Source organism: Vicugna pacos, chromosome 4 (genome assembly GCF_048564905.1).
Source record: "Vicugna pacos chromosome 4, VicPac4, whole genome shotgun sequence".
NCBI classification, from domain to species: domain Eukaryota; kingdom Metazoa; phylum Chordata; class Mammalia; order Artiodactyla; family Camelidae; genus Vicugna; species Vicugna pacos.
The window spans coordinates 25,449,787-25,464,452 of NC_132990.1; the positions used below are offsets into that span (position 1 = coordinate 25,449,787).

At 37.6% G+C, this 14,666-nt stretch overlaps 1 protein-coding gene across 6 annotated transcripts in view; it reads left to right on the forward strand.

Moving 5' to 3' along the window:
* NFIB (nuclear factor I B) overlaps window positions 1-14,666 on the forward strand; it is a 229,239-nt gene that overhangs the window by 188,758 nt on the left and 25,815 nt on the right. For 3 of the 6 annotated variants that reach the window (XM_072959422.1, XM_072959419.1, XM_072959421.1), the window contains exons 8-10: window positions 2,664-2,848; window positions 6,927-7,092; window positions 10,184-10,266. In XM_072959422.1, the coding sequence (XP_072815523.1) occupies window positions 2,664-2,848; window positions 6,927-7,092; window positions 10,184-10,266 (434 nt within the window). The remainder of the gene's footprint in view (window positions 1-2,663; window positions 2,849-6,926; window positions 7,093-10,183; window positions 10,267-14,666) is intronic. The other 3 variants (XM_072959420.1, XM_072959423.1, XM_072959424.1) reach the window with 2 other exon arrangements.

Sequence of the window (14,666 nt, forward strand, 5' to 3'; positions counted from 1 at the left end):
TTTATGTAATGAACCATGAGAGATCTAGATAAGCCTTCCACCTTTGTCCTTTACTACATGTTTGTTCAGTATGTAACATATTAGAGCCTGTGGCAGAAACCTCGGCATGAGACAGTTTCTGTCCTTAAAGAGCTCATGGTATAGTGGGGGGGGGGGCACATCGTCAGCCAGGCATCAAGCATGAACAGGATTAGGTACTTGGATGAGGATTAGATGCCTGGAGGAGGTGTGTTCTCAACTCAAGTTTGGAGAGTGGGTTCACCTTAATAAGCAGGAACAAGCCGGGTAAGGTCATTTCAGGCAGAGCCAACAGCATGTACCATTGCAGTAGAGGTCCCTGCAGCAAGGAACTGCCGCGTGTTGAACGATCCATAAATCTCAAAATGTGGCCTGAGTAGGAGAGAGTGGCCAGAGGTGAGACCAAGAAGTGAGGCAGGACTGAATCTTAAAGCACTCAAAAACCTTACAAACCTGTGACCTTTGGGGAATTGTATTCCTGAAGCAGTAGGGAGCCATTGAAAGATTTTTAGCAGTTTCATGATTAAAATGATATTTTAAAAAATTATTCATGTGAGACTATAAAGGATGTATTGGAAGGAGCAAGACTGAAGGAAAGAAGACAATTAGGAAAACTTTGCAATAATGTAGGCAAGAAATACATGTACATACACATATGTACATATGCATGTATGAATTATCTCATTAAAAAGGGGAAACATTTTTTGCCTTGTATTTTGCTTGTCTTTCTTTGAAAGACCAGGCAGGTGTCTTTTATTGATGAAGTAGCCGCTTGACTTCCATCGGAAATTCTGCATCCTGCCTAGTTTATATCAGGCCAGCCAGGGCTTATGTGAGCACAGTACTTGGGAGCCAGAGATTTGAACTCTGATTTGATATGTGACAGTTCAGATCAAAAGAGATCTCTTCCAAAACTGCTGATGCCAAAAGATCTCAAAGCTCAGAGGACCCAAGACGGTGCTATGCATCTATCCTTCAAGGGTCTGCGTACAGATGTAAGTAAAGACCGTGGTTAAGTGGAACTGAGATGGAGAGCCCTTTGACACTAAGTCAGAAGATGCGCAACTTAATTTAGGTGTTTACATTTTGTTAAATTATACTTTCAGATATGTATACTTCTTAAGTAAAATATTTCAATAGGGAGTTTCATTTTAAGAAATATGTAATTGTTCTCTGAAATGCATCCCTTTGATGGATGCTCAACCTTCAGTGTGTGGAAAGATTACAGGGGATGCTTATTTAAAGTGCACTTTTGATGCCTCACCCCTGGAAGTCCTCATCTAGTAAGTCCGTGGTTAGGCCCAGAAATCTGTACTATGGCAACAACCCAGAGAATTCTGGGTTCCCAGACATTCAGGGATCAAAGTTGTGACTGATTTTACGATTCTTCTATGATACACATTTTTAATTTCTTCAATCTTCTGAAAAAGCTTTCTTTGGGGAAGATAAGTAATACCCCTTAAAATTTTGTGTCTTTTTGGGGGGGGGGGAAGATAAGTAATACCCCTTAAAAGTTTTGTGTCTTTTTTTTTTTTTGCACATAATTACAAAGTTGGAGTTAAGTCATTGCAGATGATTTCATTTATAGGTCATGGAAAGAATTTTATTTTTCATATTGTTTGCTAAGTTGTCTCATAAGACACTAAACATTTATCATATGTAATTTCCTATGATTCAGATCAAAATATTAAATAGAAACAGACATTTCATCTTCACTTCTACATATACTGGATGGGACTTTTAAATTGCACTTACATAAAGTACAAATTCAACATTCTAGATATAATGATTATACAGTCAAATTGTTTCCCCATTTTTTAAACTTAAGAATTGTATTTCAAAATCTAAATAATAAATTATGATCATACCAATGTTGATAAATTACAATACAATTAAGCATTATCCACGTTGTATATATTTGAGCTATTTTTTCCCTTTATAAAATATGTGACTTACGGGTAAGTTAATATGCCTATGTGAATGTTTAAATTTGCATTTCTGTGGGTTTCATTCTTGGTCTTATCTCAATAATATCTTTTAAACTACATGTAGTAAAAGTTAGATTAGGAAGAAAAATAGTTATAGAACTAAGCTCTTTTGGTTTTGAGAGGAAACTTTCCATTAAAAAAAAAGTCCCAGATTTACGTTTAAATATCCATAAACATTTATACAATTATCAGGGAATTACTTAGGACATTCTTGTTTATTAATTATTGGCTTCTCTTCTAAACAACCACTAGCTAGGACGTATCGGGAAAATATTTATTTAAAATTGGATTACACTTCTATTTTGAATTTTGATAGAAAATTTGTGAGTCCCCTGTTCTCCAATTACTGTAACTTGGCCTGGACTTAGGAGACAAAGACGTTTCAATCACAGAATGCATTCTATGGGAGGTAACTCTTCCTCAAAGAAACGTTTTTATGACATATTGACTGAACCTATAAAAGGGAAACTTCTTTTTGTAATCATTCATAGATGGAGAAAGTAAGAGTGTTAGTTCTCTAGACTGGACTTGTGTCCGTGTGTGCTTACCAATTCTGGCATTGCAAATAAGAGTAGAAGACTAACTTATTTGAGAGAGTTTGGTTAAATCAGACGGAGAAAATGCTTAGCTCAATCTTTCCCCTTCTGTCTTCTACAGTCATCTCAACTCGAACTCCACCTCCACCCTCACCGTTGCCATTTCCAACACAAGCTATTCTTCCTCCAGCCCCATCGAGCTACTTCTCTCATCCAACAATCAGATATCCTCCCCACCTGAACCCTCAGGATACTCTGAAGAACTATGTACCTTCTTATGACCCATCCAGTCCGCAAACCAGCCAGGTAAAAATGAGAGAGAACGCGTGATTAGAGCCTAAGGGAGGTGGCACAGGGCTAAGCGTAAGCCATGGAGTTTACTCAGACAGTGTGTCTGGCAGAACATCAAGCTTTTGAAATCCATCTTCAGGAAGTTTCTTGGTGACTCAGTAAGTGTTTATTGAAAGGTGGCTGAACGACAGGTAGGAAGTGTGGTGCCCCAGAGGGGCACATTTGTGAAGATGCTCTTGGTTTGATGTTTTGGGATTTTCATGGACTGAAAAGAAAGTTGATGCAGAAAGTACACTGACAAAAAAGTTCTGAGCTGGCGTTCACACCTCCGAAATACCGGGTCTGACACAGAGACAAAGTGCTGATTTCAGGCAGAAGCAAGGTATGAGCTAAAATAAACACACACAAAAGAACTTACGGTTGTATTTATAGACCAACTATTAGGTATTAAAATAAGCTTTGGTAATGTAAACATTTCCAGTGTTTGATGACTACTTCAAAATTCTTTGCTCAGACATGACTACGTTTCATAATGAGTGACATTACCAGTGACATTACCATTGGTAAACACTGTGCAGTGGCTTTACGGATTCTTTGTGTAAGTGTCGTGACTCATGTGCCTTCTTCACTCCCTAAACATGTGATTTCTCCTATAGAGAGGTCATTGCAGAAGGATTTGGTGTAAGAGGATTTTCCACAATCAAGCAGACAGTCTGTGCCAAAGCTGGGTCTGTCAATGATCATAATGGCCAAAATCTGTAATGTAATTTCCATCTTAGGATCTGGTACTTGGCTTGCTGCTTTACCTCTAAGACACCTGTCCACTTCTTGTACCTTTTAATGCTCTGAGGGGTTTTCATAAGCGTTCAGTCATTAGTGCTGTTCAGTTACGAAAATGCCAGTCAGTACTATGTGCATATTAATTTGGAATGAACAAAGAAACAGCCGGAAAAAAATCCCTTTGGTCTTAATTGAATTGTTAAAATGGAGCAAAATTGTCCCTTCGGAAAGTTTTATTTTGAATAACAACGTATCCAGCACTGTTTGGATTACTTAAAATTAAGTTACCTGGACTTTTAGCTCCATAATAATAACAATAATTTAGTAATACTAAACTAAGTACACCATTCTTGACTTTTGAATTTATAGGTAAACTATTTGTATTTTACAAGAAAATGTTCAAATGGTGTAGCACTTTTAATGACTGGAAGGACAATTAGTTAAGTAAAACAGGGGGATTTTGGTATATTAGTTTAGAAATAAAATTTGTTGTCAGAGCATGGGTTCAAAACTCAGTTCCACAGAGCATTTTGCTGGGCTCAGCTGGGAACAGTGCACACGAGGTCTGATTTTAATTTGTGTAGAATTTCCATGAATAACAAAGTCTAATTAAGACATGCATTAAAAGTCCGTAACGTTAATTCAGTGTGGAAAATCTTAGAGTTCCATTGGATTTTTTTTTTAAACTGATGTCTTAATTAGGCACTGTTAGGGGAAAAATTATGCAAATTAAAATCAGGCCCTTAGTGTTCCGCATTTCTTTAATTATTCAGTGCTTGTTTTACGTATATTTCAGTTTCTTTATAAGTTAAGAGGGCATATTAGGTGATAATCTGCCTATATTGTTCTCAGTTTTTCGTCGTATTTTCAAGGTAAAGATCCAGCCTCTGAGAAGCATCTCACTCTCATCTCAATTAAAAAAAAAGATTCCCTCTCAAGATTTTGTATAATAGGAGCAATGTGCTAAGTAGGATAATCCTTCCCTAATGCTGTTCAGCCTTATCTTCAGATAAGATGTCTCTCTTTGCACATCCAGTATGAACGTTCCTCTCCCGGCAGCATTAAAAGAGAAACCTTCTAGTATCGCTTCGTCCGGTCTGCTGGAACTAGTAGAACACCGAAAAGCAATAACCCTTCCATTCTTCTGACCCTGAATTGCAGACAAGGTGTCTATATTGACTAGAGAATTCCTTCTTTGTCACCTTTGCTTTTTTTAAAGCAATGAGAGAAACGTGTGTTGGCTTTTGCCGATTCAGTTCCAGTAGACAAAGCTTGCAGGGTGGGGAAAGGGCTATCATACAAGGTGGCAGCGTTTTCTTGGCATTATTGTCATTCTCCTGTCCCATGCCCTCAGGTAGGTACTGTCAAACTGTTGTGTTGAACATAGCACACAGGAAAGCTTTGTGCCATTGAGTGTACCACCAGGGATAAAATCGGATCATTCTTCTTTCTTGGGTGAGACACACCAAACAGTCTCTTGCAGTGGTCAGATAACCAGAAGCTGATGGTCTTTAGAAACCACCTTTTCACCTTGAAAGAAAAAAAATGGATCTTTATTGTAAACTGCAGCATTGTTTTTCCAGGAACATTATGTCTGCTTTGATTTTTAACTCCAATTCAGAATCAATTAATTTGAATTTTAAAATAGGACTCCTAATAGTCACCTTTTTTTGGCTCTAAAAGTGGGGGAAAACTGAGTACTTGTTCACCTGTAGTCAACTGTTCCTTCCCAGTGTCCTCCAGCACTGAACGGATTTTGATCAATATGTTGAGCAACTGAGATGCCTTGTCCTCCCACAGCAATTTGGAGATTGATTGCATTGTTGCTGCACAGATTAGAGTGAGACAGTCTTGCTATTTAATGGAATATGTTAAATAAAATTAGTCTAAAGATAGTCGAAGGGGGTTCTATAGCCTATAATCTAGTAGGTTTCATCAGGGTGAGAAACCTGGTCAATTTTCCTGGCTTAAAGTTAAATAATTTGCTCATGATGAATAGTCAGGATTTTCAAAAAGTTCATTTTCTTTTTAGAATGAATAATGTGGCCTCTGAGGAACCCAACCAAGACTTAGTTCATTTCGCTAATATTTAAGTGTTATTAGCTGTTCATCTTTTTCTTTAAAGAAAAGTCTACTTGTAATTTATGTGCAAGTGTTTAGATCAGTATTCTGTTTTATTGCTTTCTTTGCCTTTAAACAGATTATAAAGACTAAAAATTTGTGGAGACTACCCTCCAAACAAATTGTTATGTACATTATGTAGTGGAGAATTCCAACATGAGTGTAATTAAAAATAGTGTTCTCTGTTTAGAAAAAGACGCTCCAGTATTTCTTCAAACAGTGCACCCTTAGAATTGTCTCCTATCATGGGCGCTATTTTTATACCTGGGGCTAAAACTCAGATAGTAATATCTTTTCTATCATTGCCCAGGGGATTTTCTCAGTTAATTCCCACAAATGTCAACAAGCAACGTTCTGTGTCACTCTCCATGCCCAACAATGGAAGAGCAACTCAAATAACAGTGTAGATTTGATTGCCCTCTGCTTCACTTTGGCTCATTTTAATTTACTTTCGAAATCTCTTATTGTAGGTACAAGGTCAGACCTAGCTGAGCCTCTTATATCATTGTGTGGGCCCTGAAATTGTAAAGGCTTTAAGTATCATTCTATCTGCCTATATTAGGAAATCATCAAAAGTTTAGTGGAGATCCTGGAATATGAATTGCCTGATGTGTTTGAGTGCACCTATATGTGAGCGAGAGCTAGAATTTTTGTGTGCAGGAGAATGAATGGCCCTTGACTCTAAATGATGGAGATTGTTGAGTCTGATACGTTTGGTCTCCTAGAAATTCTTGTCTTCCTTGTCTCAGCGCATCATCATGTAGGTAAAAATTGTGTTCTGAAAGCCAAAACTGACTCCTTGTATAAAATGAAGAGCAGAAAAGAAGGAAACACCGGTTTAACTCTTACTAGCTCAGTAATGACTTCCGGTTTATCCTTGGGCTAAGCACTGAAGTCTCACTTGAGTTTTCTGTCCTACTAAATGGATCAGTTCTACCTGACTCTCTGGGGTGTTGTCAAGATGACTAAACCTATAGAAAGTGCTCTCAAGATGAAGACTTTCTTTTAAATGCTACCTCTCCCCACTACTACTAACCACTGATGAGCCTCTCTGACTCAGATCGGAGAGGGCTGGTGCGGTGGTTACACACAGTGTGCAAGGTCCGCTCCGCCGAGTGTGCTGAGTGGAGCTGTTGGACAAGATGACTGCCTTTTGGATTGTTTCACCCGGCATTCTGTTTTTGTTTTGTAGCCTAACAGCAGTGGTCAAGTGGTAGGGAAAGTGCCTGGCCATTTCACTCCTGTCTTGGCACCCTCTCCCCATCCCAGTGCAGTGCGACCTGTGACCCTGACCATGACAGATACTAAACCCATCACTACATCCACTGAAGGTGAGGCAGCTTCACCTACAGCAACCAGTAAGTATTTCTGTAGGAAATGAGAAATGTCCATCAGAGGCGCCACTGGATATCTGATCCAAGGTGGAAAACACAGCAACGTTTCCAGCTACTGGACCAGATGGAGATTTCTCATTTATGTGGAACTTGCAGGCATGAATGTGGCCTGGCTCTCAAGCGCTCTCTCTTATCAAATTCCACTCAGCGCATCAGATTTGAAAAGGGAGAAGCTTCTTTGTTTGAGTAGATAGCTCTGACAAAAATAACACGTCATGCCTGCTTGTTCAAGGTATACATCGAAAATGCACTAAATAACATAACGCAGTGTACAAGGTTTTTATATCACCCAAAGAGAGATTAGATAATTGTTAGTTATTGGGGCATTCCTGTAGAAATCAAGCCCCTTTGCAAGGCAGACTGACTCAATACCTCTGTAAGATAATTGCATGTTTACATCACTGTAGGTTATGTCATTGTGAGAAACAGTCACCCAGTGTTGGGTGAAGAAAACATTTCAAAGCTTAGTGTCAGGCACATGTAAGCTACCTGCACCTCTGCTGCCTGCAACTTTTTTAAAAGATTTTTTTGATTATTTAGCCTGTCATGCTACGTCAGGTTTTAGGTTTTTAGCATGACCATAACATTTTAAATGTCAGAGATGTAGCAGTGAATTTGCATAGCACATCCCAGTAACCCAGATGATTGCTTTGCTTCTTTGTTTAGAGTGCTCTAAGTACACAAGGAATTATTACTCATTTTTTCAGTTGGCTTCACCCAAACTGCCAGCTTTCTAGAGCTGGAGCTGGTGTGCCCAGATTGGTAAAGTGGAGTGCATGAAGTTTCAGTCAAGAAGGATTAGCATGTTTCTTGTCCGTGATACTTACATCTTAAATCCAGAGCTTCAGTTTTCTTTTTTTAGAGCAAGAAAATCCTCGTGCTCTGGAAATTCCTGTGTAAAATTACAGAATAAGAGTCACCCCTGGCTCTTTCTTTCTTGGCCATTGGAAAGATGCTCTATTTTGTGTATGACTTCTGAAAGACTAGGAAGGAACCCTGTAAGGAAAATGGACAATATTTTGAGTGTACAGTGAATTCAGCATTTCCTTCTCAAAATTCATGAGGCCCCATTGACTAATGAAATCATATAACCTTGTAATTCCCATCAGTGATCATTAATGCTTAGTAACTGTTTTGTGGGGAGCTGGCCCTCCACTAGTGAATGCTTCCCTGAATGCACAGATGGATGAGACCTGGTCAAGGAATATGAAAAATTCTTTTGTTCTATAGGTTAGCTATGTATATTACAGTCACTAAAATACTACATCCAAACTTTGAAAGTCGATGTCTTAGCATCTTTGAGCAAACAAGTCAGCAATTTAAATAAAAGCAAATTCGTAAACAAAGATTTTTTTTTAAGTAGTTGAAAGTTCCAGAAACTTCTGGTACCTACTCTTAGAGTGACAGAAATAGATGAGATCCAAGGGAAGATCAGACCGAAAGGATCACTGCTCACTTATGGGAGCACTGGCAGCCAGTTTGTTAACGAATTGTTCTGATACTCACATACAGGTTGATCCAAAAGCGATGTAGTTGACTAATAAAGTCATAAAATATTCGAAAGGACCATCTTGGTTGTATAATGATGGCTGCACCAGTTCAATTTCCACTCCTGCATAAAAGCAATATAGTGAGTCATGTTCCTTTCTTATAAACAGAGTTATAGCTGCAGCTCCCTCAGCACTGCTGATAATGAGAAATTGGTCCTTGAACTGGTAAGTCAGTAAAATTAAAGCAAATACAGAGGCCAAGGAAACCTCTTTCTCATGGTTGAAAAGAAAGAGCAGCACATACTTGGTGCCCACCTCTGAGGGCGAGGCTCTTCCCCTGAGGTCTGGGGATCGGACAGGGGCCACTGGCTGCTATGGCTACCTGTGCCTGCGCCCTTTATTCAGGAATAATTAAAAGTTGAATTGTGAACATCTTCACTGTTTTAAAAAGTGGACCTTAGAAAGCCTGAGTGAATCAAATGAACATGGCAGAATTAATGTATTCGTTTTTTAAAAAAAGCTTTTTACAAATTAATGTTTGGATTCCTCATTCACCTGATGGTTTTAAACCAAATATTTTAGCTTTCTGCCGACCTCTAAATGTAAGAAAAACAGTGAAAAAACAGTTTTTTTGTTTATTCCCGCATGGAGCCATGGGATTGCTTAGTACTGAGAAGATACATTCATCCTTTCCTTGTGAAAAGAAATATAAGTCTTTAGGCCTAGGGAGATGTTTTCTTTGGAAAATTCCAGAAAGTACCTGTACAAAAAATACTTGCCAGGTGAGACCACAATAATTTAAGGAGTATTTATGATATGTACTTGCTACCTGGTGGCCAAGTATTTAAAAGGTGTCATCAACTCCCTTCATGGACCAATCACACAAAAAATAACTTTTTGTGCTTCTGGAAAAGAAATAATTTTTTTTTTCAAAAACATTTCTATCAAACTTAAGGTCATTTTCACATATAAAATATTGAGCAAGTTCATTCTATATGCTATAATAAAAATAACCCTCTCCGTCACGTTCCTAATACTGGATTTTCGTTTTAGTAAGACTTTGCAGGAAGACATTTTTCATCCTGTAGCTTGATGAGGCACAGCTGCTTCAGTACCATCATTAAAAGCTGCCACTGTTTCCTGACAAACTTTCAGTCTGCTTTTACATTTAGAATCACAGACCATCATTGGTTATCCCATTATTAGACCACTAGTATCTGGTAAAAAGATTCCTCTATGAAAGGACCCTTCTCTTTAGCCCACCCTTGGTACTACTGCCAGACTGTAGCCAGAGCATGTAAGTGTGAGATGCCCACACCGAAGGAGGGGAGATGGTTTACTTGGACCCATTTTTGGGGAGGGGGATAAACCAGTTAGCTTGAGGCCAGCTAGCATTTCTTTTAGATCAGTTGGTATTCACTCAGACAGAAGGGAAGGAAAATAGAGACACCTTTTTTTTTTTTTAATTGCAAGTCCCACTTCTCTCTGGGTTTCTTTTACATGGACAGGGTGTTCATTCTGATAGTTCACAATTTTTATCTTTGTTTTTGTTCTTCCTTAATCAGCCTACACAGCCTCAGGCACATCTCAAGCCAATCGATATGTGGGACTAAGCCCAAGAGACCCATCCTTCCTACATCAGCAACAGGTGGGCAAGTTTCCCCCAGGTGTGATGGTGTAGCCACGCTTTTGCATTGGTGCTGTTCTCCATGCTGCCTCTCAGATCTGGACTCAGAACGGGGCTCACGGGGCTTCTGAGAGCGAAATTGATCGTTTCATTCTCCAGAATATTTTCTCATTTATCCTTTGTTTCTTGCCTCTCTAAACAGGGTTTCTCAAATTGGCTCAAGACTTCTTCCATCTCTGTAGCATATATTGATAACATCCATGAGTAGTGTTTCAGCCAAAGAGTATGCTTCTCTCAGCCTTACTGGCTATCGAGAACTCCCTAGCCTATAGCTTCCAAAGACAAAAATGATAAACTGATTTAAAAGCCGATTAGCACAGAAACACTCCACAGTTTGTGCATTTTTAGCTCTTTCACATTTTCCAGATGTTTTACTCCTCATTTTGGTATTTTAGTCGAAGAAGATGAGTTATGAAGCTAAAATCTCAGGCGATGCATTCTTTCTTTTTTAATAGGTTCAAATTAGTTTACTGATTTCAGATGTGATAAAACACTTTTTTTGGTTCTGCTTTCTTACATCATTTATGTTTCAAGGAGCATTTTAAATTTCACATCTCATTAATGCTGTAAATTTAATGCAAATGAAGTGTTTACCCAAACTGTGAAAATATACAGCCAGGATTAATGGTGGCTTATAAACAAATTAGCCACAGTCAAAAGCATGGACCATACAAATACAGAAATCCCATGATTCTAGTTACAGGATGACAGAAATAATTCTCAGCACTTCAGAATTTAAATGTTTTATGATGCATATGTTTGCTGCTCTCAAGTTTTGATAGCAGAGCAGTTTGAAATTAACAGTGTGCAAAATATTACATAGGGAAAAGTAGTCTATAGTGAATCGGAAAGAGCTGGTATGAATTAACTTGCTCTTCACTTCTGAGTCGTGTGTGCGAATGTGTGAGTTTTCACAGCTGTAGTTAGCCTGCACCGGTACCCACGTTAGCTTCTTTTGTTCTAGATCTGTCCACCTCGTTTTATCACCCCTGTCTGTGCCTTGTGCCGAATTTTCGAATCCTGTCCAGTTGCAGGCCAGGGTGGCAGACCGCTTATAATAAAGTTCACCACACACAGAGTTCAGAGAAAATCATAAAGATGATAGCTGATTCAAGATACTTTACATTTTGCCAGGTTTAGAAAATAAGAAGCAAAACAAAACAAGAGTGAGAACTAACTCAAAACATCTGTACACAGTTCTGAAAATACCAAATAATAATTAGTGGTTTTGCCAGCCATTGGCTTTTTAACATAATTTTCTGAAATGTTGCCTTTTTTCACCTCTGAAATTGCTATAATATGAAATGTGTTATAATTGCTATAGTATGGTTCTATTTGACAAATGTCTGGGTTCGTTGCGTGTTTTAAAAACACATGCAGGATTTATAGGTTTAGAAACTTGTTCTCCTACGAGTCCTTCCACGCACGTTCAGACGTATTCTTGCCGGGGGATCGGCTTTATTCTTTATGATGTGTCTCTAGTTTTCAGTTAGTTTTTAATTCATAGAATTGTGCTTCCATTATTTAAACCTTTTGCCCCAAACAATTTAGAATATTACAACCACTTTGATATATTTAGGAACAATCTTCCCATCCTTCTGTCCTAACCTCTTGTAGCTTGAATTTTTTAAATGTATCACATAGGACTATCATTAGATCCTCATGTAACTATGCTCACAAAAGTTCATTATATGAAAGTTACCCCTCCTTTAACATAGCTAGGGATAAAACAAGAAAACTTAGCAAGCGTCAGGAAAATACTGGTCTTAATGTGGATAGTTTTAAGCACATTTTATTTTATACACACACACACACAAGAGTTCCAAAACTATAAACAATTTTTTATCAAAGGCCTCCACTTGTTACTAAAGCAGACAATGTCAGGTGAAGACCCCTCACACTATAAATAGAATTTGTTCAGTCAAATGTGGTTGATATTTATGGAATTTATATGTATTCCTTGGAAGAAAAAAATTATATAAGCTTCATAGCTAAAAAGATAATGTTCAGCTTTAGATACCATACAGACATATAATTTGTCCTCTGTATAATGAAAGAATCAGTGCTACTTTTTGAATTAAAGCCCAGTATGCCAAGTTCATAGTAAGCTATGACTTGAGACATGCAGAAAATGAGTATATATGCATTTCACACTATACATGTAGTTTACTAAACTAAGGCTCTAGTTAAAGACTTCAAATTACTTTAATCCTTTCCGATCTTAAAAGAAGCCTAGAGACAAAATTTTCTGTGTACTGTCCAGGAACAGAGGGGCAGAAACAGTTTAAATGACTGCAGTAGAGTAGAGGTTATTCTTTCCTGCAGCAGAAATGAGATTGATTTACTGTGTCCTTTCATTACTTTACAAAGATTTAAAAGAGACCACTCTTCTAGCAGCAGGTTTTAAATGCATTTGGTTTAAAGTACTCAGTGATGAATGAAAAGGAGAATCAAGGGGTACATGAAATAAAGGTAATCAATCATTTTATATTAGCTAGGAGAAATTCAAAATTAGAAAGGCAATGGTTTTAGTCTGAGAGAGTTCTTTTAAACATTCCCCATAGCCTTTAATATACATGACCCCTTGAGAATAAATATTGTCACCAGGTATATTCTTCAGTTTATTGGCGGCTGCTTTATAAAGATTTGTCCTTTTAGGTTATGAAAAGTATTGATGTGCATTGTTGAGTGCTATTGTTTCTTAGAAAAGAACTTTAATAGAGCCTACATAAATTAGAGTTAACAATAAATTTAAGATTGGTGAATAATTTCGTGACTGTCTTATAAATAATTTTTCCGCAAAAGGACACCAAAGCAGAGCTTTCGATATTGTCATTTCTAACACACGAGGATACTGGCTTCTTAAACTGAGATGGAAAATATTAAAATTAACCCTGTACACCACTGGTAATACATTCATTTTGGCAAATCTGATTAGTAAAAGTATTTACTTTTATAACCATTAACTTGGTACACATGCAGTTATTATTAGTAATTAAACATTTCTGTGCCCTTTTTTCTAATAGTTATTACTGATTAATACTGGTTGCCAACTGCTTTGAAATCACAGATTTTTCTAACGCGGGCATTTCCCTATCATCATAAATATGATATCTTATTTGAATCTAAAAACTAAAATCACATAATCATGAAGACTATTTCAAAAAGATTTAATTAAATCAGTTATTTAATCCATTAAAAACAGTCCTCTCTAATTAGTCATGAGCATCAGTTCGTGCCAGCCGATCAGGACTTTAAAATTTTCCTTTATCTCTTAACACAGTCTCGAGTGTTGTTCAGGGTCTGGAACTGGATTGTCTTTGGAATGATTGGCTTATTTAATGCATCCACTGTTGGCACGGGGGAAGCCTTAAAATCAGAACTTCAACTGGGACTTCATTCTTCTTTAACTTTTCTATTGGAAGGTGGTGTGGTGGCTTGGAGAACTGGTGGGTCTTGGGCAAACTGAACTCTTTAGTCTCTGCTGAGAAATGTCTTTTTATGATTTGGAACTTTTTCAGAAGTGCTTTCAAGGACCTCCTCTCTGGCTTAATAACGTCATAGAAATTGAATAAAATGTGGTGTTTCCTTTCCTCCTCACACTTCCTCAACACACCGTGCACATTCGTTATGATAGGCGAGGAAGAAGTGACATTTCCCAAGTTTTGTCTCCCTGAGAATCTGGAAATTATATAACAGAGTGTTGGGTGTTGCTTAGAAAATAGAGAAGTCATTTTATAATCCAGTTTAACAATTGTAGTATAAATGGCGACTGTGAGACAGCTTACCTGAATTAGCACCAATTTCTTATCAGATCAGCCTCATAATGAATTTGCTAAATTGCAGGCCTTTTTTCTTCGTTGTCATAGAAAGTTTGATGATCTATAAGGGCCTGGTTAATTTGATTATCACCATTATCCTTGAGTGTAAGGTCGTAATAAAAGTATAAGTCCTTACTATTATACATCAATACAACGTACAAAAAAAACACATTGCAAGATGGAGATGAAAGTTTATAGCTAATAACTTTCTTGTTTGGAAATAAAAGATTACTGCTCGAACCAGCTATTGAAGTGCATAGTAAACTTCAATATAGATTTGAGATTTGAGATGGAGTGAATGGGAGGTCATTTTTGCCTTCCCTGAGACAGCAAAGTCAAAGTAAGCTCGAGTTTTTAAGCTATAAGACTTATTTTCGTAATCTCAAAATTAGAATCTCCTGACCATATATGCTGCTTATAATTAGAGCTAATGAATAAATGGCCTGATCAACTCAAGTCCTTGCATTACGTATCACAGTTGCATGGATTTTTTTGGTGCCTGAGCTTCCGCATGTTACATCTCTTGCATGACTGCATAAT